General features: G+C 40.2%; 1 protein-coding gene across 1 annotated transcript; it reads left to right on the top strand.

The window, feature by feature from the left end:
• TRUB1 (TruB pseudouridine synthase family member 1) lies at nucleotides 1-27,263 on the top strand. Its single transcript, XM_054277136.1, has 8 exons — nucleotides 1-142; nucleotides 1,788-1,880; nucleotides 5,129-5,184; nucleotides 18,431-18,512; nucleotides 22,766-22,838; nucleotides 24,019-24,164; nucleotides 25,253-25,309; nucleotides 26,687-27,263. Exons 1-8 carry the CDS (start codon nucleotides 1-3, stop codon nucleotides 26,899-26,901), a joined length of 864 nt encoding a protein of 287 aa, XP_054133111.1. The 3' UTR covers nucleotides 26,902-27,263.
• The last annotated feature ends 397 nt before the right edge of the window (nucleotides 27,264-27,660 follow it).

Here is a 27,660-nt window from a genome sequence, read left to right as displayed (position 1 = left end):
ATGGCGGGGGAGGCGGGCGGCGGCGCGCTGGGCCGCGCGGCCGACAAGCTCTTCTCGCTCAGCGGGCTCTTCGCCGTCCACAAGCCCAAGGGACCCACCTCGGCCGCCGTGCTCAACTTGCTCAAGGAGAGGCTGCTGGCAGGTGAGCGGCGGCGGCCGGGCCGCACCTCCGGAGAGTTCGGGCCAGGCGCGCCCTGCCCGGCGCGGCTGCGGGATGGGGCCGGGTGTGTGCGGTCCTTGGGGAGCAGGAGCTACAACTCCCGGCAAAGCACTTCACTCGGCAAACCACTTCACCTTCTGCTTAGCGCTCAGGAAACCGGAGCATAAGCGGGGTTTAGTTTCTCTTTGTGCGTTTTTTGTTTGTTTTGGTAGTAGTTCATAGCCATGGCATGGCCCACCTTGGAGAATGGAGCCGTTCCTGGCTCGCTGCGCCAGGGGAGCTTCAGGTTGGACATTGGGAGGAATTTATTCACAGAAAGCGCGATTAGGCATTGCGATGGGTGGCGCAGGGACGTGGTGGAGTTGTGACCTTGGAGGCCTTTAAGGAAAGACTGTCCCAGGCAGACAGTGATGGTCACACTGCACGGTGAGCTGTGACACCACATTCACCACAGGCACTTGTGCCAGGTCCCTGCTGCCGCCCAGGGTACAGCAGGACGGAGCCCTGAGGCTGGGTGGGGATGAGTTTGCCCCAGCAGGGAGCCCCAGTCCTGCGGGGCACAGTGCAGGGGGTCCCGGGCTGCTTGCAGAGCTGGGGCAGGGTCCCGGGGCATCTGCCAGAGCGGTGCCTGCAGCATCTCTGCGGCACAGCACCGGCAGGATGTTCTGCTGCGGTCTCACTGCCTATTGCCGTTAAACGAAATATCACCAAAGGAGGGAAAACATGGTGTTTCAAAAAGTTTGAGAGTCCTGGACGCAGTCTGCAGAAACTACTCTTTCTGAGTGCTGGGAAGTCTGTATGTCAGATACTAGGGAAAGAAAAGTGAGATCGTTGCAAAGGTGTGAGTGACTATGGCCTAGATTTTTTTTATAATGGATATGGGGAATTGATCATCTAGTCTGGGCTTTTGGGCACTTGCTGATGAAGAGAGAACATACTTTCAGACTAGTGAGTGCTTAGCCTGATTTACTCTGTAGTGAACTGTAGTGTAGGCTTGCACTTTGTATGGGAGAATCAGGTTCCCTGACTGGAGAGATAATAGATATGGATAAAGGAGCTTAGACCAGTTGTCATATTTAATACTAATAAGTAGTATTCTTAGTATTCTGCAAAATTCTTAGTGTCATCAGGTGTATAGGACGTTTGCTGGGTTGGGACACTGACAGCTTGAAAGCAGCAGTGAATGAGTTCAGTCCACCGCAGAGTTGCCATAGGGCTGTGAATATGCAAATGAACATGTCCCAATATAAGGCAGTAAATACATGAAGAATTGGCTCAGGTTATGTAGCATAAAATTTGTGTGTAATAGATGTTTTGGGAAATCTGCTGTTGGTTCTTCCATGCTTTGTTAATGAAACTTCACAGGTTTGCTACCAGTACTTTCCAAAAATCTGTTTGTCATGGTATGTGAGACTTCATTAGCATGTAAGTGAAAATACCTTACAAATACCTTTGCAGGAGTAAATCTAAATTAATCATAGGTCTTCAGCAGTACAGTAATTTCTACACTGCTAATTAATAGTTTAAATATTTGATTTTTATTTTCTTTAATAGTCTGGAAATGTGTGCCATTTTTCCTACATTCTAAGGTTATTTTATAATGCTTCCTTTTAATTTCTATTTGCAGAAGCTGGTGTGCAAACAAAAGGGAACAAAAGAAATCAGGTTTTGAAAATTGGACATGGAGGAACTTTGGACAGTGCAGCCACAGGAGTTCTGGGTAATGAAAAACATAATTATAGTAATCAAAATACAATTTCAGGAGACATTTTTGTGCCTGCATGAAGTCAGGTGGAGGAACAATTTGGGATACACATGGCAGGTTCTGGGGGAAGGACTGATTACAGTGGAACAATGGTCTGGGTTAAATTTCCTGTGCATATAGTTCTACATGCATGTAACATGTTTCTTACCAGAAGGCTGTATTCTTCCTTCCTGCCTTCTCTCCTCTCTTCCAAATCCTCACATAACTTCTGGGTTATTACATGTGGTAAAATACAAACTCTTGTGTAATGAATTGTAAAGCACCTGAGAAATTCATGCTTTTTTAACTTAAGCTGGGGATTTATAGTCATCATAATCCGTTGAATTATTTTGTCTCAAAGTAATGCTTTTGTGGGATTTTGAGGGAGATTTTAGGGCTGCTAATACTTACCAAAAAAAAGATGTATAAGAACAATTCAGCTGCTGCTTTTTTGAAGCTCAGCACAGAAGAACTTGGGTACCTGTCCTGTCTTGCTTCATAAAGAAGAATCTTTAAAGATATATTTTTTAATTTTAATTTTGGTAGCAATCCATGTATTGAATTTTTTTTGTTTTATAAAGAACAGGATGTGTCAATTGCTGGTGTTAAAACCTCAGCTGTGGATGTGATTGTTCCCACATCACACTTTGTCACCAGCAGTTTTATTGATAAGTAACATGCAGACTGCAGCTTGCTCAGATCATAACCTTGTAGCTTTCCTTGGCTTGGAGAAATAACAGCAATACATTTTTGCTGTTGAAAATAAACAGGTACAACTCTGAGTATGCCCTGAAAGTGAATGCTGAGTTTTCATGAATGACTTCTCTCAGGAAGGATTCAGCTTCAAGGGGAGCTTGGTTGCTACGAGTGTAGCTGGTAATTGTCACTTGTGAACCTGGCAGAATGTGACATTCTTGGGTCAGAATGGAGCACTGCCTGGTTTGGTTTGTATTTCCTGTACTCTGTGGCCACTCACTAGAGAATTCAGTGTGCATTCCTGAAGCAGACATTTTCCTTTTACACAGGTGTTCCCTTTGAGCATGCTGCTTCTCACTGTGCAAAGTCAACAGCACTGATCCATAGGAAAAGCAAAATCACTTGTGATTTTTTAATTGCTTCTCCAACTGCTCTGATACCCAGCAGTCTCCAAAGCCTGCTTCTGTGGCATGACAAAAATGCTTGGGCTTGATGTGCTTGGTGTAGATAGAGAAGCACATCACCTTCATTAGCTGTGGGTGGATTGAAAAAAGGCATGGGATCTTTCATTCACTGCCATACAAAACATACAGGAAAAAATCAATGGTAGCTACATTGGAAGGGACAAAACTGGAGAGGAGCGGGAAGGGGAATGTGCCCAGATTTCTTGTGTGTTCAGGTAAGGAGACAGGGAAGGATACAAGAAAAACAAATTATTCAGAATATGTGTGCTGCTTTCCAGGATGGAGTGGTGGAGCAGAAAGCTTTCCTTCCTCATGGACAGGAGCATGACAAAAGTGTTAAATTTTCTGAAACCCTTTGTGATCTGTACTGCTCTCTCCCAGGTTTTATGCACTGCCTGTCTGTAGCTTTGTCCTGTGAATTAATTGATACAGAGTCCTGCTTAGTGTGCCAGGTGTACTGCCAATCACTGGGAGTGCTCTTTATCAGAAAACATACTTTAAATACTTTAAATTTCTTCTCTTACTGACAGCAGATGTAAATGAGGAAGGGCCTTGGAGGCAGAGGTCAGTGCTCTGTGACATGTGAGAGAAAGGCAAGGTCAAGTCTTGGTGAATATCTTCTTTTGGTGTTATTCTAGGGCTGTGCTTCCAGCTTGCTGTTTCTTGTTGTGTAATGGGAATTTTATTTGGTTTGTTTTTATATGGCAGTAATGAATAATGCTTCCACAGTAGAAGAAAACATGAAGAAGTATAAAAAAATAAAAATTCAGTTAAATCTTTCTACATTCAGTGTAGTCTCTCGTGTGGGGTTTATGTTCAATAACACATTCTCCATAAGCTGATGATTAATGGAGAAAATTGTTAGTATCTTATTCACAAAAGCATTCAGTGTCTCTTTAAAATTATTCCATTGATTCTCTTGACACTCTTCAGCAAATTTCAGCTCAGCTGTTGAAGTTATGTTCAGTTATGTCATCATGTTGCAAGAAAAGTGCTTGGTCAGAAAGTCTTATCTGTGTGCTTATCTCCTTTTCTCAGCCTTCTTGCAGCTCTTCCCTATCTGGCAAATAACAGGAACAGGTTGAACTGAAGATGCATGAGAGCACAAGCACAAGTGTGACTGAAAACCCTCAGGAATAAGAGGAGCAGTAATTGAGAACAAGGAGGACTCTAATGGGTCTCAGAGCATAAAAACTGAGAAGCATTAGAACACAAGTAAAAATTTTTTTTTAAAGTTCATTTTCAGTTTGATGTTTTCCATCCTGGCTCTTGATTAACATGAAGCTGATTTCCTGAAAGCTCCCTTCACCCCTCTGGTTTTATTAAAATAAAGTACATAAGCTGTTACACATTCTATGAGTTGTACACAAAACTAATTTCCTTCTAAAATTTTCTTCGGATTGCTGTATGTGGGAAAATCAATAGGAAAGCATTTTAAAGGCAAGCATCTTGTAAAAAGCTTTGAGGTAAAATATAAAATAGAGCTCTTTTTCTGTCTTTCTTTTATGAAAAGCTGACTGATGGCTGTTTTTTAGAATACTGGTGTTAAGATTGAAATAACTGTAATCTGTACATGCACAGTAAGAAGCAGTTGGACCTTTTGATTATTTTACTTTCTTCCTGCAAGTCTGATAAACAATTCTGTGATGCTGTCTTGGCTGCATTACTCTTGGTCACTGTCAACCTTTAAAAGGACTATTTGGTTACCATGAAGGGTTCATTCATTACTGGTGAACCATAACCTTCATCAAACCAGAGGCAATGTTAATTGCACTCTCCATTTCTTTGGTGATTAAAAGATAACTAAATGTAGCAGTTGAATTAAAGTATTTTAACAATAGATGAAGGTTATTTATCTTTTGCTTTAGACTTCTTTTCCTTTCACTAGTTCCATGTTGTTTGAACATCAGAGATGCTTTCTCAAAAAAGTGTTGACTCTCTTCATATGTTAAAAGAGCATGAAAGGCTGAGTTTCTGACTAGCGTAATATTTAGTATTGAATGGTGTTGAAAAAAGGAACTGCAGGGCTGTTTTGAAATTGTATTTCTTCTTCTGTCTTTGCAGTGGTTGGTATTGGAAAAGGAACAAAAATGCTGGGGACTATGTTGGCAGGTTCCAAGGTAAGGAATGCTGAATGACTTTTATTAGCAGGGGGTTTTGTTTGCTGGTTTTCTTTTTTCTGTCAGTGAAGAGCTGAACCAACATGCAGATATGTCACCCATGCTGCATATTTAGCTCAGATGTGTACTCAGCTCCTTTTGCAGTTAGTCAGAAATGTGTTAGTCAGACTTTAATGTCCAGACTGGTTATTTAAAAATTTTTGTTTGTCTCAGTTTTATAAGAAGTGTTAATAAATACCAAATTACCATTTTACAGGAAGATTTCTATACTATTTAGTGTACTAAAAGAAAAACTAATGAAGATGGCACTGAAACTGATGTTTTGGGGATGTAGTTGTGAATGACAGTTCAATTTTTGGTAATTTTCCTGATGTGTAGATAACTTCATTGCTATTTAGCTTGAAGTAACAGATGGTCTTTGTTTCTTTTCTGTCTTCTTAAATACCATAAGGCCTTAGGAGGCACTTTTTGGAATTTAGAGTGTTTTGGATAGCATTGCTGCTGCTGTAGAGGGATGCTCTACAAACCCAAAAACAGACACATGTGAGAAGCCAAAGGTAGCAAAAGTCCTGTGGCTGCAGGAGAGAATCCAGACCAGAGCCTTGACAGATAGAAATTTTGTTCATTGCTGGATTTGATTAATTTTACTGTGTTAATTTTACTTTGGTGATGTGCCAAGTTCTAGGTGTTACATACACAAAAAAGTGCAAGTACTCCCAAGAGTGATGTCCCAGTGTTGATTCCTTCCTCACAATTCAAATCCCATGGGTTTAGCCATTATTTTTACATGAGAAGTTTAGATAAGAATGACAGATGTAGAAATCAATTAAACCTTCCAAATTTCATCTTAAATGCAGGAAAAGTCAATAATACATTATGTTCTGCCATTTTTCCTATTCTCTTCTAGTCTGGTCACTTAAGATCTGTTTCAGCTGCTGAGCTGATAGCTTAAAGGTAGAATTTGTTTGACAGTCTTCAGTTCAACTCAGAGGCAAATAATTTGACAGAAAAGAAAACAACCAGGATAAAACCAGGATAAAAGGACATAGCTGTAGAGTCTGATCCCAAACTCAAGGTAGGCAGTGCCAGTCTCTGCACTGTCTGTAATGGGTTTGCATTTGGTTTACATGAGTGCATTTCTGTGTTTTGCAGTGTGCAGTAAACAGCTGGACTAGAGTGGAAATGTAAACAGTTACCACCTGACACCTTTGAAAGAACTTTAGAAGAAATCATAGATTTACTACTAAATTAAGTCATCGCAGTTAAATGTGTAAATTGTTGATTTAAAAACATGTAAAACAATTGAATTATCTCTTAAGCTGAGGTTCGCAGTGGGAACAGCTGTGGTGGAGGAAATACTTGCAGCCCTTTTGGCAGAAGAGGGGTATGCTCAGGTTCCTTGACCACTGTGAAGTCCTGTGGCCATAACAGGGTTATCCAGCCAAACCTGGTTCCCAGGTGGCTCCCAGGGGCTTAGAGCTGCTCCTGAGGACAAGGGAGGGGACAGTGTGCAGTGGGGCAGCCTGGTGAGCCACCCCAGGCAGATCCATCCCCGGCCTTGCATGGCTCTGGGCTCTTGCAGTGAGCAAAGATGGATCTGCTCAGAGCTCAGCAGCTCTTCCACTGCAGCTGTTCCTGTGTGAGGTACCTGACATCCATGCCAAGCATGGAATCTGCAGCATTTATTATTTCCTGTCGCTGCCTTCCTATTTTCTATTTGTGCTTCAATAAATTAGGCATGCAATAATATGTGAGGCTTAAGGAGGTTGAAGGGTCTCTCACAGATGTCTGCCCTGTTGGGTTTTTTGACCACACTGACAAGTCATAATGAATCAAGAGATACATTCATGACTAAATAAGTTTGAGTATCTTTTTCCTTTCCATGCCATGTACTTGGAATTTATACTCTTCTTTAATTTTTTCCCACTATTTTGGATGCTGAAGTGTTTGTTGAAATGTGATGTTTTTCTTTTGTTCCTGTTGTTATTATAAAGATTCAGAGGAGCTGTCTGACCCTCTCTGGCCAGGATTTACTTTTTGCTTCTAGGAATGCAGCTTGTAAAGAAACACTTCAGTCTATCATTGCTGGCAGCAGAGCTGTGTGGAGTGGCCAAAATGTATGATACTGCAGTAAACTCCATATGGTGGCTCTGCCAGGAATTGGACTGGCTCTGACTTTTCCCCAAACATTGTGTGAAACTTTCCTGACTCAGTGTGGCAGCTCTGAGCATTATCCCTTGGTATGCAACTCACACATGTTCTGCCAGAGTTTTACTCTTGATGTGTAAACTGAGTTCTTCATGGTTTGACCTCCTTAGGAATTAACTCAAGACAAACAGAAATGTACAGCCAAGGGCAATACCTGCTTAGTGTTCCAGATTTCTCATGGAGTTCTTAATATTTGCCCAGAAATAAAAATATGTACAAGCTGGCTTAGCTTTTGTTTGTTTGCTTTTTGTTGTTTCATATGTTCCAAGTGAGAGGGAGAAGCTGAATGCTCTTGGATCTGGAATTTAAATAATGAACATTTAATAGATGTTCCATAGGAGAATCACTTTTTCTTCTTGTTCTGGGACTTGCACTTGGTCTTGTTTGGAGTTTTTGCACTTCATGATTTTTAAAGATTTGATTTTTTAACCATGTTGGCAAAATAGAATAGAATGGAAAAAAAATCTCATGCTTCACCAGTAAAATTAACATGATGGGGTTAGACCAATACTTATTATGGTAAATTGTTTCTGAACAATTCAGTCTTAGGTATGACTTGTCTATCTCAAACACAATGCAGAAGTGTGGTTTTTCTGGGAGGAAATGGTTTAGAAAATGGAAGCACAGTTTCCAAAGTGGCAGTCCCATTTAAAACATCTCATCTATGAGAATGTGCTGTGAGGCACACAGAAACAATGAGGGAAAAATCATGGGCTAATCAGAGAACAAAAAATGAGGGGCACTAAGCAATGAAATTCTTCATTAATCTAATACTTTCCATGGGGAGGAGATGTCTCCCAACACATAGTGCCCTTATGCATAACTGAGACTTTCAGACTTCAGTTCTGTGCTTAATTTGATTATTTTTCAGTGACATAGCACCTGGGTTCAGACTAAGAGAGTTTTAGTCATACTGGTGTGAATGAAGATCTTCACCATCCATCAGACTGTCCTTGCAACCCCTGCCTCTCCATGAGTGGAAAGCTTGGGGTATATTGATTTTATCTGAGGATGCAACTTCTTGTCATGGTCCACATACAAAATACCTCCCCAAGTGCTCAGTGTGAAGGAAATTCCCTGACTACTTTATGGTGGTGGCACAAGCTGGGGCAATGACTGATTAAAATAGAAAATTTAATCTCAAAAGTTGTGGCTTGACCAGAATGAAGCTATCAAACCCTCCCCCTCCCCCAAACCTCTGGGTAGATTAAAACCCAAGCTCCAAGTGTTCTCAAAGCCTAGAAAAGGAAGAAGAGATTATGGGCAGAATGAAGATACATCTGTGACTTGATATGTGACAATTTTCATTTCATATAATAGTTAAAATCTGTGTTCTTATGAATCCTGGGTAGAAAATGAGTGCTAGATCAGTGATTAGGTTTAAATCTTGCCAGTCACACTTGTATGGTGTGAGAGAGGGCTTGTCTGAGCAGGAATTGGTTCAAATCACCTAGCAGAACTTCTGAGACATGTAAATTACTTTTTGCCATGTGATTCTGGGATTTGAGCCTGTGTATTGCAAAATTGTTTCTCTGGAGGGGTGGCATCAGATCCTGCAGAACAAAGTGTCCATAAACAAGGACACTTGTCCATAAACAAGTGTCCATAAACAAGTTCTTTAACTCCTATGATTACCTTACTGTCCTAAAATCAAGTTTTTACTTATTATTAACTTCTCATACTTTAAGCTTTCTCCATGAATTCATTTTTTTTTTTAATTTAAGTCCTTTGCTTGAATCTTTTGGCAGTGAGTGCAGTGAATTAATAACACATCAGAAAGCACATCCAGTGGTTCTACAAGCAGCAAAACTAATGAAGCCTTTGCTTGTGACTTCCTTTGTTTACAGCTCGTTAGACACCAAAGCCCCATGTGGACTTTTTGGTATCCAGTAATTCAGTGGGGCTCCCTCTGGACCCTTCTTAGTGGAAGCTGCAATAGATTTATTTCCTCTATCTGTCTGTTTTCAGGAGGCTTATAAGAACTTGGCATCTCTGAGACCTCTATTCTTCTGCCAACATTTGTGTGTTTGCACATTGACATGCACACCATGATGGTGTAAGTGCTATTTCTTTTGAAATTCTCATTTTCATATTAAATAGCCTCACTGTGCTGGTTTGTTGATTTTTCTTTTTAGTGTATTGCAGTGTTTGTGCTCCAGTTCATTTTTGAGTTGCAAGTGCAAGAAAATTGAGCTGACTTTCCTTTCAAAGGATCCTCTTGGTGGTGTGTGCTCTTACTTTTAGTCTTAAAAATGTCTCCAGAGTATCACCAGCTGAGCTCTGTGCTTCATTGTGCTTTCTTTTGGAGCTGGTGAAATGAAACCACTTATTCATACAGTGCACTGTTTTCTTTTTCAGATTCTGGTATTTTTAACATTATCTTAGAAGGGCAGGATTTTGGTAGTAGTAATAATTTTATTAGACTAATTGTTATGATACAGAAATGTAGGTATTTGGATATGCAAGCCCTCTCTCAGATCTAAAATAGAAGCCATAGATTTAAAAACTAATCATATTTCAGATTTTTTTAAAGCTTAGTGGAATAGGTATCTTTTAGATCACTTCTGAAATAAAAAGTAGGTGATGCTTGTGTGTATGGTTTACAAACAGTTCTGTGTGGGCAAGCAGTTATATAGGTAATATCCCAAGACTGCTCCACAAAGATAGGCTACATTTTATTGCCTGCTTTAATAAAATACATTTAGAAAACAGTTTTATTTCCTGAGTTGGGCAGCAAGGATTTGTTCACAATGGATCAGCCAACTTCCCAGGCATAAGGCAAGGAAGACTTTCTGTTAGCTTGATGATTCTTCAGATCCACCATGTTTGTGTTCATCTGCTTTTGCTTTCAAATTGTAGTATTTGTCTTTTTTTGTTTGTTTGCTCTTTAGCCTTTTCCCTCAGAAATTTTTCACCTGCAGCACCTTGTCATTTTTCACTCTGGTTTATGCCACAGGTTTACCTTCTCACACCTCTTTGTTCATGGTATCCCATCCAGGATAACCAAGGGTGTGACTGAATTTCTTTTTGTAGTGAGATGGGAGAGGTAACAAATAAAGTGCAGAATGTGACGTGCTCATTAAAAGAAAATAGATTGTAGCTACACAAAATGTCACTACTTTGCCTTTGCTCAAGCCCAAAGAAATTATTGTTTTCTTACAAGGGAGATAATTTTATTAGACTAATTGTTATGGTACAGAAAACTAGGTGCTTGGATATGCAAGCCCTCTCTTGGGTCTAAAATAGAAGCCATAGATTTTAAAACTTAGCATATTTCAGATTTGTTTAGAGCTTAGTGGAATAGAGGGAGAGGAATAGAGGGAACAGTAGAGGAGGGACGAAGGAGATGATAAGGTTATCATCCTTTCTAGGGGAAGGAGAGAGCCTGGTAAATGATATGTTGTGGCACATGGAGGGGTTAATGTGAGATAACATCATAGTGTGCCTGAAATCCAATATCTCTATTGGAGTCCATAGGTTTTCTTCAGCCCAGTGGAGTTATGAATTTTAGTTCCCAGGCTTGTTTGGAAAGATGTTTTATGGGCTTTCCTTGAGGAGCAGGACTGGCAGATTGGAGATGGAGTTACTGTTTTATGAGAGATGTTGACCCACGGGCAGATGGATGTGTTTCAGCCCTTGCAGGCTGGCTAGGTGAATTCTTCCTGACATATACTGGTTCCTTAATTTCACCCATTTAGTTACTATTTTGAGGAAGTATATTACATTCCTGAAATATAGGTATAGGACAGAGAAGTCTTGACATTTCTGTTCTGTGGTATTTGTTATTATTGTGCAAACATTCAAGGAATACTTCCTCATATGTTTGCACAACTCAGTGCAAAGATGTCTATTAATAAAACCTGTCCTATTTAAATCTGTAGCCTTTAACAACTACATCTAGCAATTGCTGTAATAGTTTAGTGGGGTTTTTTTAACCACTGCTGGCACCTGAGAAGGGTTTTGCAGAACCAGAACTTTGTACTAATACTCCATGAGCTCTCTAGAGCAGAGGAGGTTGGTTCAGAGACACATTGTTGGCACTGGTTTCTGTCTTGTGTGTTAGTTTACCTTATTGACGATGAATTTCTTGTTCCCCAAATGCCTCCATATATTAGATCAGTGTCAGTTTTTGAAATCACATTGAAGACAATGTCTTCCTTCTTTTGTCAAAAGGAAAATGCTTACAAAAAGGAAGGCTGGGAAAATGCATGAATGAAGTTGGTTTTGATGTTTTTGAAAATGCGTAGAAGGTGTTAGCAAAACTTGAAGTAGTGTCTGTACAAAAGAAGTTGCACTGAGAGAATTCTGAGCCTGCACAGTGGGGGATGCAGGAATTGGGAAGGGCTAAAATGTTAGGGATGGAATGGCCTTATACACTGTCAACATCTTCAATTACCCATTACTGCAAAACATATGATACATTTTTTTAACCTGCTTTTTTTGGTAACAAATCATAGGAGAAGAGGCTGATTTTAATATCTTTTCTGCCCTGCCCAATATCTCTGAAACAAAGTTGTAGAAGAAGAAGCTGTTGAATAGTATAGATACATCCTGTACTGCAGTAATACCATCAGTAAGCTGGCTGAACATGCTGTGTAGTGCTCAAGTCTCTTTTATGCTCACCCCAGAGGCCTAATCTATTAATAGCTCAGCTTCATGCTCTATTAATATTCACACTCTTTTTTAAACTGTTGAAAATCTTGAGGAGACTGCACCTATTGTGCTGCTCTTTCCTCCCCAAATGCTGAATATTTTAAGAGCATATTCTGGTGTGATTTTCTTGGTCTTCCATTCACAAGGTCAGTGGTGCTTTCTTCTGTCTTGACCTTTCTATAATTGTGCATATGGCTGTGCTTCATGTGCAGTTCTAGCTTGGTTTCATTAATAAAATCAAGACTGCAACGTGGCAAGGTTTTTTCTCATTCTTCTTAAAAAGAGCCAAAAAATAAAAGTAATGGTAACCAATTTAGATTAGCCATTTTACAATATTTTCTCTAGTGTTCATTTCTAGTAATTTGGAGATGCTCTTAGCACTGACTTTTAGAATTTGCTGCATCTTGTCTTATCAATGTTTCTGAATTCAGCCAAAGACTTTCATGCATTCAGTTTTATCTGTGATTTTGTATATAGCTATAAAGTCTTACCCTTCTGGGTGGACTGTCTTCTATTTCTGGACAGAGAATTTTGTATTTCCTTAAAATCTGTTTCCCAGGTAGAATTTGGAGGTCATCTTTCTTTATTTTGTTTTATCTGTGATATGGGCACTAGAATGGTGGAACAGATACTAAAGCTGAGGATGACATTTAAGAGCCAACCTGAGACATTTTGATGAGTGAGGGAGGTTTCCACAGAGAGCAGTTGCCAGAAGGGTTTGCATAAAGAAACTCTGGTTTCAAACAGCCACCTTTGCACATTAACCTGCGTCCCCTCTTGGATGTGTGAGCCTGCTCTGTGTTTGCAGGTGATGTGTGGCCTGGTCTATCTCAGGTGATGCAGTGTTCCTGTGACTGTTGGCACTGTTCTCTCACCTGCCCCCTTTCCTGCGCTCCCTCTGACTCCTAAATTTAAATTTGACACAGTTTTTAGCTGAGTTTCTCTGAGCTACAGGCAAAGTATCTTCAGTTGGGTTCCTGTTAGCGGGAGTTCTGGTCCTTCCTTCTCATGAAAAGTCAAGTCATCCCATAATGTTTGAGCTCTTTAAAATAAGCTGACATAAGAGATCAGAAAATCCTGTTAGTCCACAAAGTAAAGATCAGATAGTTCTTCAGCAGTGACAGTGCAATTACAGCATCCAGCACTAAATGCAATTTAGTGCAGGCTTAGCACAAAGTCAGCTTTTTCTTTTAGGAGAAAAAAAAGGAATGGTAGAGAAGTTGTAAATGTTTATGTATATCAAAAGGTCATGCTTGGTGTTTGATAATTTTGAATTTGCTCTATTGTAAAACATGAAACTCCTCCCTCATCCTGCAGTCTTTATTTTGCCCTCTGTGCAACCTGCTTTTAAGAGATTAGGGCTCTGTGCTCTTAATATATTGGAATCTGCTTAGTGAGAGTGCTTTGTTTTGGAAAATAATTGAAACTATGGCAACCCTTGGGGTTTTTTCCAGCTTATTTGTCTACCTCATGCACTTCTCCGTTTTGGTGGATGATTAGCATACTGGAAACCAGTGGTAGCTGCTACTGTTATACAAACAGCAAAATAAGTTCTGTAAATATTAAATCCAGAACTGTTTATTTGTGCTTTAGAAATCATTGAACACAAACTGAATGTCATTACAAAACTGAGAGTTTAAGGCCTCTTCACTATCTCAGTGGCCTAAGTCTACAAATCTGTAAGTGCAGAGCAAATGGTTTTGGCACAGGAGCACTAATTCTGATCAGTGCTTGCCTGCTGTGTGCTCCCCCTGATTTCCATCAGGTTCTCTAGAGCTCTTGTTCTATGTTTGTTTATGTTCAAACTTGTTAACCACACGCAGACATCAGTTTACATAAATTGAATTTCTGTTTCTCTTGAATATGACTTCTCTTTCCCAGCTTTCAGTCTCTTGCACAGGGGATTGTAGCCTTAATTTATTTATTTTTCTTTTACACTTCTGTTTTCACTTGCTGCTGTGATGAGAAAATGGGTCATCCTTGGATGAACTCTTATGAACTGCCTCTTCCAGGGAGCTTGCTTGCCTGGGAAATTCTTGTAGTGGGAGCCATCTTAAAATCTTCCTGACAGCTACTGGTGACCTTGTTTCGTAATTACTTGTGCTTCTGTCTAGCTCTTCTAAAGTGTTGCTTCTCCATGTATGAAAAAGCTTTTAAAACACATTATAATTTAGATTTCCAGTCTCTGGCTTCTTTCCAAATAAAACCTTGATGTCTCAACAGTTAAAACTGAGAAGCTCTGTTGCATGGTCTGTCTGGCATTTGCACTGATAAGTGGGGCAGACATGCCTGGCAGTCAGCCCAGGGGCTTCAGCCTCCTGGAGCCCCCCTGGGTGGGGTTGTGCAGCTGAAAGCTCTGCTGCCTGTGCAGCCCTGAAATGGGAGGGGATTCTTCCTCCTCCTCCTCCTCCTCCTCCTCCTCTTCCCTTTTCCCAGTTAAATATGCATGCTGATAAAGTCTTCCCTTTATTCTCTCTCTTTTTATGGAGATTCTTTCTCTTTCTGTGCTAGTCTAAGCACTTCTGTGAAACTGGGTATGAAAATAAGCCAAATTATAGCTACTCCCTTACTAAAAATATTATGATAAACATATGGTTTGTTATTTGTGAGAATGTTGACTGTGCCCTGTGGTTGTGACACTAAAACAAAATTCCTCTTCCCAAGACCTGTGAGATTTATTAGAGGTTTGTAATTTGTTTCTTGTAGATTCCTGAAATCCTATTTTTTTAATCCAGTGCTGGCTTTTTATGGTGTATTTCTTTCTGGTCCTGGGTATGGTGCACATGCACGACCACCCAAGAATTTCAGTGTGTGTCTGGTCTTGCTGGGGTTGCATGCAGCACATCCCCCAGTCTGTGTGTCAGAGTTTGTGCACTTTCATTGACAGAGTGCAGTGGATTGTCACTGTAAAGCATTTTCTTAGGGCTTTCTTCTCACTGCTGTGAATGGTGGAATATAAGCCCTTGCTTATACTCAAGGGCTTCTGGTCACTTTGCTGCCTTTTGTTTCACTTGCCATAATGGTTTTCTTTTTTCCAATAAAGTGGTTTTCTGATTGGCTGAGAGGCACAGCCATTCCCTGCTGCAGGATGGTTTTGGAAAGGTCTGTTTGTCCTCAGGGTGCTGTTGTGCAGTTGTGAGGCTCTGCTTTGGGACCAGCCCAGCTTTCTGTGTTGCAATTAATGCTGCAGCACTTGGAAGTCGTGACTGGGAACGCTGGATCTCAGCTTTTAATGTGCTGCAATTGCATGTTTGCAATCCATAGGGAAGTTGAGATGCTGCTTTCAATCTTTAAATGATTGGGGTCCTGGTCTCTTGAGTTGAGTAGAGGGCAAGGATGTAGGGGCAGTGGGCTGGCAGGATGCTCTCTGAGGAGCTGCAGTATAGGGGGGCTTTCTGTCACAGTCTGCACTTGTCAGGCTTTGCCACTGCCTGCAACACCTACTACCTTGCTTTTTTTGTTTTGGGTTGAGTGGGTTGAAGGCAGAGTGTTGTGAGCAGTTTCTGTCTGTGTTCCTGCAGTGATTTGTAATTTGAGAGTACAGTGAGAATGCCCCTAGATGTATTTCATAAAACTGAAAGAAATAAGTGATTGCCAACACAGGTGAGAAAAGGTCACTGAACACTTATTAAATGACTCAGAATCCATTGGTGCTTCTGAGGGCAGCGTGAGTGAGAGTGTAAAGAGTGTTAATGCTGAATTTTGACACAAATAATTCTGGACTCTTGTATTATCTCCTACAACCTCCAGGTTTACCCTATCAAAGGGGAGGAAGTAAACCTTATCCAGTGGCAAGTAAGAATTATGATATATAATTGTAGGTAGCCAAGGGCACTCCAGAGACTGATCATAAACCAACTTTAATTCTTAATTTCCTACCCTGTTACAGCCTCCTTTGCAGATTATTGCATTTCTGGCTTGAGTATTTTGTGACTCCTTAAATGCTTCTGTAAGGAATGGGGATTTGTGACTAACATTTAAGGACATTCTTTTTACAAACTGTAAACCCTTTTGCTCTTTTTGCAGAAATTAAAAGGGAAATATTGAGATTTGGATTGTATTGTTCATGCCATTCATGTTTACATATTAACAGATGAGATATTATCTCTCTGTTGCTGGCAGATCAAATACAAGATGTTATTGTAACAGATAGCCTAAAGCAAGATAACCAAAACCAGAATTAAAGGAAAAGAAATAATTTAAACTGAAGTAGAATGAGTATTTTGATTTGGAAACATCAGAAGACAGAGCGAGAGTTTGTAAATTTTCAGGTTTAGAATTTTACTGAACTGCTAAGATCATTCATCATGCTTAGAATGATGATGATCTGCTCACGTGTTTTTATTAACCTCTAGGTTAGGTGCTGAATAGTGTATTTCTGGCAGTGCAATTAAATGTTCAGACCAGATCATTAAATGTCTCAGGAAGCAGTCAGTTTTATGGTCCTAACAGCTACTATAGTAGTAAAAGATAATATACCTTAAAGTTTATTTAAATATTTGTTGTGGAGCAGCATTCATCCACTCTTTCTTTCATTTATTTTTTCATGCATTCCAGAAGTGTGTTAACTTGAAGAATTTTTTCATGCATTCCAGAAGTGTGTTAACATGAAGAATTTTATTTTAAAATAGCTAATTTTGCAGAGTTATCGGACATTTGCAATATTTAGGGAAATCATAGCCCCAGTGTGGTGTTGTGGTTGAACATGGCAGACAGCTAAAGCACCACACAGCTGTTTGCTCACTCCTTGGAGTGGGATGGGGACAGAATCAGAAAAAAGGTGAAACTCATAGGTTGTGATAAAGGCAGTTTAATAAATGTAATGGCAACATCTGTGTTATCAACACTGTTTTCAGCATAAATCCAAAGCACAGTCTTATACCAGGTACTATGAAGAAAATTCTCTGTATTCCCAGCCTAACCCAGCACATGAAGTAAGGAAAGAATACAGTTATTTTTATGTTAAAGTCTGCACTCTGCTGCCTTTTGTCTGACTATTTCTGCTGCTTCCATTTTGCAGCAGTTGCTTGAAGAAATACATTGAAGTGGCAGGTTGTCACATGGAACAAAATCAAGGCATGTCTTACTAGTCCAGTGGTGTGGGTGTGATTTATGTGCCTACACTGCTATTACTTGAGCTTGTTTGTACTTTGCAAGTACATGAAGCAGGATGCATTGCTTCTCACAGTAAAATGTTAGTGCTTATGTCTGTTTGGATGTGTTCCAGTAGAGTTTGGTCAGCCAGCTTCTAAAAGACACATCCTCACATTTGTATTAGTTCAGCTGGGAGTAATTTCACTAGAGCATACTGGGAAATAGAGGAACATTTCAATTTTTCTCTCCCAGGCTTTATTTGAAGGCTTCTGGACTTACCATAGGGAAGTTGAGGTGACTGGAATGGGAAAGGCAATGGGTCAAACCACTGATGTAATACTGATGGTATCCCTAAACTTGACTCAGACTCCTGTTACAGAGTGAGCCTTGGTGTGCTGGCAGCCTTGTGACAAGTCATGAAGCAGCTGGGCAGGGGAAGCCTCTGTCAGCTTCAGCAGGTTGTGCTTGCTCAGAGCATGGCAGTTCTTAGGGTGAACACGTGGGAAAGGAGGGCATCAGGTGAAATGTAAGGACAAGAGCTGCTGTCCTGGGGTCAGGCTGGTTCCTTCTTGCAAACTACAGACATATACACTTAAGAATTTTTTAGAGAAGAACCCTGAAAAGCCCTGAAACAAATATTCAGAGAATTCACAATGAACAGAAATGTTACTCAATGACCTTGAACTCCTTGTGCTGATCACAAGGTCCTTACCAGATCCAGGAGTTCAAAACTGCAGCTTCAGGCTGCTGCAAATCCCTGCATTTCATGGCAGAGCCATTGTAATGCTTTGTCTTGGCAGTGGGTGTTTTACTTTCACAACTGAAGGTCTTTGTGTCTTTTTTTTTTTCTTTTTTTTTTTCTTTTTTTTTTTTTTTTTTTTTAGTGTGCAAAGGAACAGAAAAATTGTCTGTGAAAAGTACTCCTCTGTGCCTTGCTACAGCCATGACACGACACCCCACAGAGACTTTGATGTTACTACCCTATTATTTTCTTTATGGTATTGATGCATTTATAGTAAAAATTAGATTCCATGTTGCTTCTTCCTTGGGTTTCTAAAACTGAAATCACAGGCACATCTAATACAGGATTTACTTTTTTGTTTGATTCCGTGTTTTTTTCATCTTGACTTCTGCTTACCCAGAGTTGCTGGATTTACAACTTAGGCAATATTCTTCCTGTTCTGATTTGAAGCAATTGTTAGTTGCAATCTTTATCTTAAAAAAATAAGAAAAAAATGCTAAGAAACAACCTTGAAGACTTGAACGACTAATCTGTTTTATTCCTTCCCAGAAGTACACTGCCATTGGAATGCTGGGCAAGGCTACTGATACATTAGATGCTACAGGAAAAGTAACTGAAGAAAAACCTTATGGTAAGCATAAATGTATCTGTACACTCAATGCAATTTGAAGGCATAAGTGGTTTCTGTCATAGGAAAGCGGAAGAGATGTTTGGGACTCTGAATTAAGTTTAAATGTGAAATTAAACTAAGATTATTTCATCTTCAACTTCAGTGCTCATATAATTCAAACCAGCTTCGTGCAATTATGTCCAACGCAAGTGTTCATTTCTGCTGGAAAAAAACAAACCAGGCATTAGATTAGGAGGGAGGAAATAGAATTGGGCAGGACTGTGTCATTTTCAATCTTTGACAGGCTGACAAATGATGTGCTGTGTCCAGTAACATTTTCCTCTCTCACAGTGTAGTCCCAGGAGTCCTCTTTTAGTAAAACCCTTTAAGGCCAGTGGAGGAATAAAGTACTTGGATCTTCCCTCTAGGACACCACTCCACCTATAGACTGCTTAACATTTAATGAGGATGGCATAAACTACATTCTACATATGGCTTTTTTCCAGATCTTGGTCTTGCTTGCATCTTTAATAAATGAAATTTTCTGACTGACAGAGCACAGGGCAAGGATATAAAGCTTCAGAACTCAACCTGACTGTGGCTTTGCTGTGCATCTTAGAAACAGTGTAGTAACACAGTAAATGGATTTGTTATTAGTCCTTTCACAACCCTGTGGAAAAAAATTAATAATAGGTAACGAGTTGCTTAGCAACTCTACATGTCTGACATTCTGGTAATAGGTACATGAAGTAAATAATCTTTTTTAATGGTGGGATGAAAAGCCTGGATTTCATTTCTCACTTCCCATCTCCTTTCTTTTGCAGTTTTCCTTTTTGGCTCTCCTTGCCTTCCTTTAAGGCAGGCAAGTATAGTTTCTTGTCCACATTCTAAATAGTGTTAATTACTTGGCAGTGTTATTCAGAGATGTTGGATCATTTATTTATGCTTCAGGATCAAGCTCTAAGTCTCTAAGCTTCTGGAGGCCTGAGCATCCACATGATGTTAGAGTTGCCAATACCTCATGGTGCTTGAATGAAGTGATGATTCACTTTCTTGGTATTTATCTGTATAAAAATCCATTTTTTTGAAACACTAATTTTGCTTTTTTCATTCTGTGCTGTTTACTGCAGACAGAATTTAGAGTGTTGTTTTTGTGTGTGTTTCTCTCCCTGGCAGCTCCTGTTAGAGCAGTTCCCACCTCTGTTGTGGTGTGTGCTTTCTGTGCACCACCTTTCTGTTAGGTTGTGTGCTTGGGGAGCTGATTTGGCTCAAAAACATCCCCTTTTTTTGGGTTGCTTGTCATTTTAAATTGAGATCAGTTGGATGATCCAGTTCATCACATGGCCTGATGAAGGGCAGCATTGGCATTGCTGGGGCAGTGCTGTTTGGGGTGCAGTTTCTTTTTGCCTAAAGTGATGGCTGAAGGAAATGCTCATGACATTGGTCTCACTTGCTTTCCATGTTGGTGCAAATCAGTCAGATATGATTTCTTCAGAAAGAGAAGAACATGGATACTCCTTTATTACTCTCCATGGTACCTGCATGTTTTGTATTCCTCATCTTTTCCAGTGTCTTCTCCAAAACAGTTTGGTTTTCTGCAGGATACTCTCTTTGGCCCACCATCCCTAATTTCTAACCCTGACAGGTACTCCAAGAAAAGGCAAACCAGATGTTTGAGTTCAATTTCAGTTTTCTTTTGACACCTGCAAGGATCCTTGGAGAAGCAGAGCAAGGGAATAAATCCTGCAGTGCCAGCATCATCCAGGATAGGGCCTTAGTGCAGAGAAAGGGCACTAAACCAGTTTGCAAGATGTACAGAACTCTTCTTGAGTGACTTCATTGGAACATAAGAGGAAAGTGCCTGCAGAAAGTTGCCAGCTGTATTAACTGTAAGGAAGTGTTACATTTTAGTGCTCCAAGTGTCCCTAGACAGCAGCTTAGGAAACAAACTGTACAGTCAGTCACAATGTCAGGATGTGCTGAAGAGAGCTCCTTGCTTTTAACCCCTCCTGAACTTCTCATAGCTTTTTGTTTCTTACCAGACCACGAGTTTGCATTTCCCCATGAAATGAGGTTATGGTTCCATACTGCTGCCAGGCTGTCAGATGCTGACTTTGGAAGCAAGTAGCATTTAGTATTCCTCTGATGCTTTTTTGAGCACATTAATGTTGGTAGCCCTTTTTTAATATTTGTAACTGTGTACAGGAATGTACGTTCTGAAGGCCACTTCCTCCCAGCTGCCTACAGGCTATATCCAGACATGGAGAACAGAATTAATGAGGCTTTTCTCAGGTCTCTGATGATTGTACTGAAATATATGTTTAATAGAGCTACCTGAACCATTTGGATAGTGTAGTCCTTTCAGATTCTGCTTGCCTGTTTTCAGATAATTTGTGCTGGGTCAGACTGAATTGAGGTCATTTGCTAAACTTCTGGTATGCTGTCACAGATAATTCTTGTGTTCTCTTTTGGAGTAGTTTGTTAACAAGCACAGGGCAGAATCACCCTTCAGTGAAGGCTTTTTGAGGTTGTGGCACAAATGGCACCTTTGGGTTTGGTAACTTTATTTTCCTTCCTTTGCAGCAGAAAAATCAGTCAATAGTCACCAGTGCTCAAAAGCACACCAGATCTTAGCAAATGCATCTGTAAATATTTACTTTGATAACACACAACACAGCTCTTGTTTGTTAATGGCTTAATGCATCATTCTTCACATGGGGATTTTTTTTCTCCTGAGGCAGAGCTTGCCTGTATCATGAGTGACTTCCTCAGAGGCCATGTGTAACCTCTCAGTCAAGGGAATATGAGATCAGAGCCAGAGCTGAACTCAGGTGGCTCATTTAATGCCCTGGCCACAAATGCAGTTCATGGGGTGAAGATTGGAAGGAGAACTCCAAGGGGCACTTGTGCTTACTTCTTAAATACTGAATTTTAACCTGAAGCAGCCTGGGTTCACAAGAAGGCTGACAGCATCACTGTCTTGGGGCCAAGTCATGCTGACTCTCCACCATTTAGTTTTGTTGTGATACATTGTTAAATAGAAACAAGATTGAAATAACAATGTAAAAAAAATATTCAGAAGATTCAGAGTTACTGTACAATTGATTTTGTTGTTCCTAGCCTGCATTCTGATGTAGATTGGTCTCTCTCAGCATCTCAGAGTTTTGTGCCTCATGCTTTGCAACCTTGCTGTTAATAACACATCTTGGGACAGCTGCTTGGGCCACTGAGGCTGCAGAGTGTGCTTTATAGAAGTGAGGAGCCACAGGATCATCTCCCAGAGCTGCTGTGAAAAGAAATCTCATCTTTTCTACTTACAGCATGAAGTACATTTGGCTTTTAATGTTTGCAAGTAAATATGTGTTTCAAAACACAACAAAGGCTTGAAAAATAAATTTGGTTGGTTTATGTTCCAGAATGCTGTTGACTTAGCAGGGATGACAGTAATTAAATATTACTTATGAGAAACAGGGCTAGTCAAACCCTAGATAGTAGAAATGCACTGAAGTGCATTGTGATTGAAGATCTTATGTTTGCACTCTCTAAGAAAATTAGGGATGAATGTAATTTCTGTTGAATAGAGCTTCAGAAGACCAGTGCAATCAGCTACTTGGGTTATAGTCTTCCAATAAAAGTGGGACAGATGTCTATGTGTACTCTTAAAAGAAAGTACATTGCCTAAACCAGCTGTCTTTCTTTTACAGAATTTTCGTAGTAAAATTGCCTTACTTAATATATAACTATACCCCAGAGTACATTTGCAGGTTAGTTGTTTGACAGGGAAATTTTGATGTGTTGTTTCAGATAAAGTCTTTTTCTACACCAGTGGTTTTGTTCTCTAATAATCTGTTGGTTTTTTCCCTGCAGTTAGGTTCTCTTAGAGAGAAGTTCCCAGGGTTAGATGAGCATTTTATTCTTTTTGGTGCTTTTTTAAAAAATAAGAATATTCCAAACATTGTAGCTTTTGTATAGTTTCCAAGAAAGATGAGTTTGCAGCCTTAAGAGGGGAATTACAAAAGAAAGCATTAAGGAGGATTTGTGCCCTTCTGAAAGTATCCAGATTGTCCTGATCACCTTGGACAGTTTGTTCCACTCCTTTTGTGATAATTCACATTCCTGCCTTCAATCTGGTTTTTATCTCTTTGGTGTTTTTCACCCCATCTAAATTCTGAAGAGAGGGAACTCTTACTTGTGTCTGCTTGCAGAATGTGATTGGTGCCATTAGTGCCATGTGAATAATCAATACTAACATACTGACTGTTTTCTTTCCACAGACCAGGTAACAAAAGGAGATCTTGAAAATGTTCTGCAAAAGTTCACAGGGGACATCATGCAAGTTCCCCCACTGTAAGTTCATGATATTCACTCACTCCTGACACTTGTGTTCAGCTGTCAGGACTTGCCAACAGAAGTCAGCTCTCTCAGAAGTATTAAGACACATTTTGACAAAAGGATAGAGGCCAGGCAGTCAGGAGTTTAACATTTGCAAGAGCAGGTCATGCCCATTTGAAGATCCAGCACAAATGACCTGGAGTCTGTGGGTGTTTTGGGTAAATGTAAAGTAGCCAAAGTCTTAAACAGCTTTGCAGGGCTTGTCTTCTGTCTTGCAGTCTCACTGACATCTCTGTGGAAGTGCCTTAAATGACTTTGAATTAGTTTTTTGAAAACTTAGAGTACGATTGAGTGATTAATGACTGAGCTTCTGTAGCTTAGCAAATTTCATCTGGTCAGGTGAGCCATAGTAGCTGGCAGTGTGCATGACTTAGCTTGTGACAGATGGCTTTTGTGGTGCTTTCAGCCAGCCTGCTTTCCTTTGCATTTGCCATGTGTCACTTACTGTGCTTCCAGTGTGAGCCCTGTAAGGTCAGTAATGCCCCACATGTTCTGCTTCATGTGACCTGTTTCAAATTGCCCTCTAAAATGGTGAGCAAGATCCTTTTAGATTTTTCTGTGGTCATCTTTCTGTCATGACCAAAGTTGGAGCTTTGGATAAAGTTCCATGTAATCAGTGAAATCAGTTTCTGTGGTTCTGTAGTGGTTCCCTAAACATCCTGGAGCATGGCAGCTGCTGTTCAGGGAAGATCCTGGTGTGGAACAAGGAAAAGGGCAATGTAGAATGACAGGAGTTGCCTGAGTGGCTCCCAGTGCTCACACTGAAAACAGAGGATGCCCTGCTGACTGCTGAGACACAGGATGCTAGAGGCAGCTAAAAGTATTGTAACCCTTATTGAAGCCCTTTTATTTCATAAACTGCAAAGTGAGTGATAAAATGCTTTTAAATCCGTACAGCAAGAGAGAAACACAAGGCCATCTCTTGTTTTCTGGTTTATGTAGCTGCTGGTAAATGGGATGATTCTGTGTCCAAGAGATTTCAGCAGCACTCGCTGGGTTTTTTGTGGGTTTTTGTGAGTACTTGGAGAGTTGTAAAATGTGTGCTAGCCTAGTACAATGTTACCAGGATCTGGAGAATGGGAAGCCTGTTCTGTTACAACCATATGACACACGTTTTCATGCTCTGTCTGATCAGCTATTCTGCTTTGAAGAAGGATGGAGAAAGGCTTTCAACTCTGATGAAGAGAGGGGAGGCAGTGGAAGCAAAGCCTGCTCGGCCAGTGAGAGTGTACAGCCTTTCTCTGCAGCAGTTCCAGCCACCACTGTTCACGCTGGGTAAAGGTCAAAGATTATTACATAGAGCAATGCTCCCAGCTTGTTAATGTTTATTTACACTCAGAATGGGGCTAACAGAGTGAAATGGGTTTCATTTCACTCAGCTACTTATTTTGGTGTGAGCCCATGTGCAGAGACTTTCACTTTGTATTAAAAGCCCTGTATTTTGGTTTTAAGTTAAGCTGATTATATCTAATCTCTCAGTGAGGCAAAATTCTAAGAGACTGGTCAGGGGATTATTTGCATCTGTCCATGATTTTGCAACCTCCAGCTCATTCCTCTCTCAGGTCTGCTTACTGCACTTTGCCATTCCTACACACAGATTCCCAGACCTGCTGGCATCTCTCTCAGGACCAGTTTCAGCTATTGTCGGACCCTTTTCTTGTTGAGGAGGCAGGATCTTATCCTTCTTTCTGTCATTCATCAAGAAACTTGGCTAGTAAATTAAGAAGCATATTAATAAATAAACCAGAAAATACTCTTGTAAATGTTTAATGCTACTGTAAGGTCAAGATGATGCCTTGAATTGATCTGTCTGCCCAGTTGATCCCCAGTCCTGTGATGGACCAGATGTTTTATGGTGAGCAGGTATGAGTGACAAAACTCAGTGCTGTGTGACTTCAGCCCTTTATGGTTGGGTGACAAGGAGCTGATCACTGGCAGAGGGGGAAAGGGAGGGCTGAGAGAGCAGGGAAAGCTAAAGGTGAATTTTAAAATTTTAATGGAGCTGCCTGTCTGCAGCACTGACAGTCATTTTAGGCTATACTAGAAATAACTTGCTTTCATCATTAGAAATACGGAATCAACCTGAAATGCTTAAAATGAATAGGACTGAAACATTTCTTAACATACCATAGCAGGTTCTTAAATTCTGGTGAGTTAGTACAGTTGCCATTTTATTTGCTTTCCCTCCTGTCTAGCTTAGCAATTTCACCCTCACATATGTTCCAGGATGAATAATTGATGTTGCATCCTATAAATATTTTATCACTGGGTTGTTTGCTTAGCGCATTTTTACATTTATGTGGGGGCATGGCTTCTGTGTAGATTTCACGTGGCACTGGCAATTTACCATGTCACTTTTAACATTCCAGATGTTGAATGTGGTGGTGGCTTTTATGTCAGGAGCCTGGTCAATGACATTGGCAAAGGTAGGCATGAAAAAACTGCAGGACAATGTAAGGAGCAAGTGTGTGTTTGTGGAAAAAATTTGTCATTCTGTATATCTCAAGTAACTAGACCTGTGTGTTATTTTGCAGAACTGTAGTGCTATCACTTGTTTTTATATACTCAGGTAATTTCCTTAGGGACATGGAGGAATGATGGCTAAATAATTGCCAGGGACCTTGGGGGCGAGCTGATAAAAATGGAGCAAGCAGTAGCACTGAGCAAGATAATGCAAGGCAAGGGGGGGACTTTTTTCCCCTCTCTCTTTCATGTGTTAAAGCTAACTCAGATTAAGGATGAGAAGAAGAAAGATACTGTCTTTTTAAACATTATTCATCACATTTTGAAAACAGATTGCACAGAACATTACCATGCACATAATAAACCCTATCTGCTGGAAAGACTTCCACACTGGTGATGATTTTTCGAGTGTTTTCTTTCTCCTCTGCCTGAACAGTGAATAGTTTTGCTTTCCCACAGGGTTATTTGTCTTGTGCTCTGTATCTATCAAACTGCATGATGGAGAATAGATAATCCATTTCTAACTTTTTTTTTTTTAAATGATACATTTGTAGGAAGGCAAGTAATGTGGGATAACCCTATGAATTTCAATGTTGCTATTTGTGCTTAGGCAAGTCCAAGTTTCTGTTACTGCCTTCTGAGCATACTGGCTTATGTTTAGCCCTTTAATGAAAACCAAGATAAAGTCTGTCCATGGCTGGCTTCTTTTCAAAAATTGAAAATGAAATAAAAAGCTTCCTGCATCAGAAAGTATGGGAGAGAATATTTTAGAGTACCTGTGTGCTTACAAGTCAGTGCTTGTTGCTGTTATGTTTTGTAGCTTCTTGATATGTAATTATGTCCTGCTGGTATTCATTTAACATAGGAGAGCATTTGTATATATTTTTTTATTTTTCCTTATCTTAGTTTCTGTTATCCCAGTAGGCAGCACAGGATAAAAATGTTAAAAATACCTCTTGAAGGCAAGAAGTGCTAAGGCCTCAAAATGTGTAAAAAAATAGTCCAAGGTCACTTGAGAATGCAGAATGTTCTGCTTACATCTTACAAAATTTTTTCCTCACTTTCCATTCTGATCTAAATCTGGGAAAACTCTTGACAACTTTCTGTCAATTTCTGAACTCTTTACTACACTGGACAGTTACTGAAATCAGAGGACATCCTTGGGTCAAATTTAAGAAGATACAAATGAATGATGAATCTTCATGACTTTCGTTGTCAAGCAAAGCAGAATAACGTAAAAGGCTACATACAAAAATGTATTTGTAGTGAGCTGGAAGTGGTTACACTTTCAGAGGTTATCCATGTGCTTAGTCCAATCCCTGTTTCCTCCTTTGCTGCAGAGCTCTCCACCTGTGCCTCGGTGCAGGAGCTGACGCGCACCAAGCAGGGGCCGTTCACGCTGGAGGAGCACGCCCTGCACGAGGACAAGTGGACAATTGATGGAATTGCTCAGTCCCTGGAGCACTGCAGAGCTCTGCTCCTGGGAGAGCCAGCTCGGAAAAAATTGAAGACAGAACATCCTGGTGAAACTGCTGTGGTCTGTGAGGATAAGTGATAAGTTGGATCAAGGAAAAAGACTGGATGATTGAGCTGTTTTAAGATTGGATTGGGATTGTCTCGCCTCCTGTGTAAATCTACAAGTCTCTGCTGGGAAGGTGACAGACTGCAACACAAGAGAAATGGTTCTTTTGTTTCCTGGGGTTAGAATGTGCACTGAAAATATTCAGTGCTAAGTGTTTCTTGATTGTTTACTTTCCTTCTTGCACACCATAACTGATGCCAAATTTTTATAGACTTTTAAAGAACTTTCAGGGTGCAAGATGGCTGCTCTTGAGAATTCATCAATAAAAAAATTATATACAATAATGTCTGATAAATGTGTTCCAAAAAATGTTTCTTTTTCTTTGCAGCTGGTAATGAAATACTCAAATTACCATTTCAGCTGGTAATGAAATCCTAAAATACCATGGGCCCTCATAGCTTAAAGGACCCAAGAATGTGGTGTGGCAATTTGCTTTCTTGAAATTCATTTCAGGATATATCCATTTTACCGGAGTTTTTCCTATGCAGGTTGTTCCCCAGTCAAATGTTCCTAGAATGCAGTATATGAGGGTGCTAATATTTTAAGTCAAGGGAATAGTTTTAAGTACAAACAATCCCTGAAGATGATGGGTTTGTGCCTGCATCTTACAAAAAGGTGGTACATTAAGTGTTGGTTCCAAACTTATTTTCAGTCTAAGAAATTAAATTAATATCGTGAAGTTCCTCATTGCAGGGTACCGTTCCAGAATCTATAGGATTTATTTTTGTTTTC

The sequence above is a fragment of the Melozone crissalis genome, unplaced genomic scaffold (genome assembly GCF_028551555.1).
Source record: "Melozone crissalis strain CALT ecotype California unplaced genomic scaffold, PUWL_Pcris_2 ptg000019l_1, whole genome shotgun sequence".
NCBI classification, from domain to species: domain Eukaryota; kingdom Metazoa; phylum Chordata; class Aves; order Passeriformes; family Passerellidae; genus Melozone; species Melozone crissalis.
The sequence above is the reverse complement of the archived record's forward strand: the minus strand, read 5'-3'. Positions and strand labels throughout refer to the sequence as shown.

Bases quoted from the DNA above. Each gene is read 5' to 3' on its own strand.
- TRUB1 (XM_054277136.1), top strand. From the start codon at position 1: ATGGCGGGGGAGGCGGGCGGCGGCGCGCTGGGCCGCGCGGCCGACAAG. The intron at 18,513-22,765 runs GTAAGCATAAAT...TTCTTTCCACAG, and splicing joins AACTGAAGAAAAACCTTATG to ACCAGGTAACAAAAGGAGAT. The intron at 25,310-26,686 runs GTAGGCATGAAA...CCTTTGCTGCAG, and splicing joins GGTCAATGACATTGGCAAAG to AGCTCTCCACCTGTGCCTCG.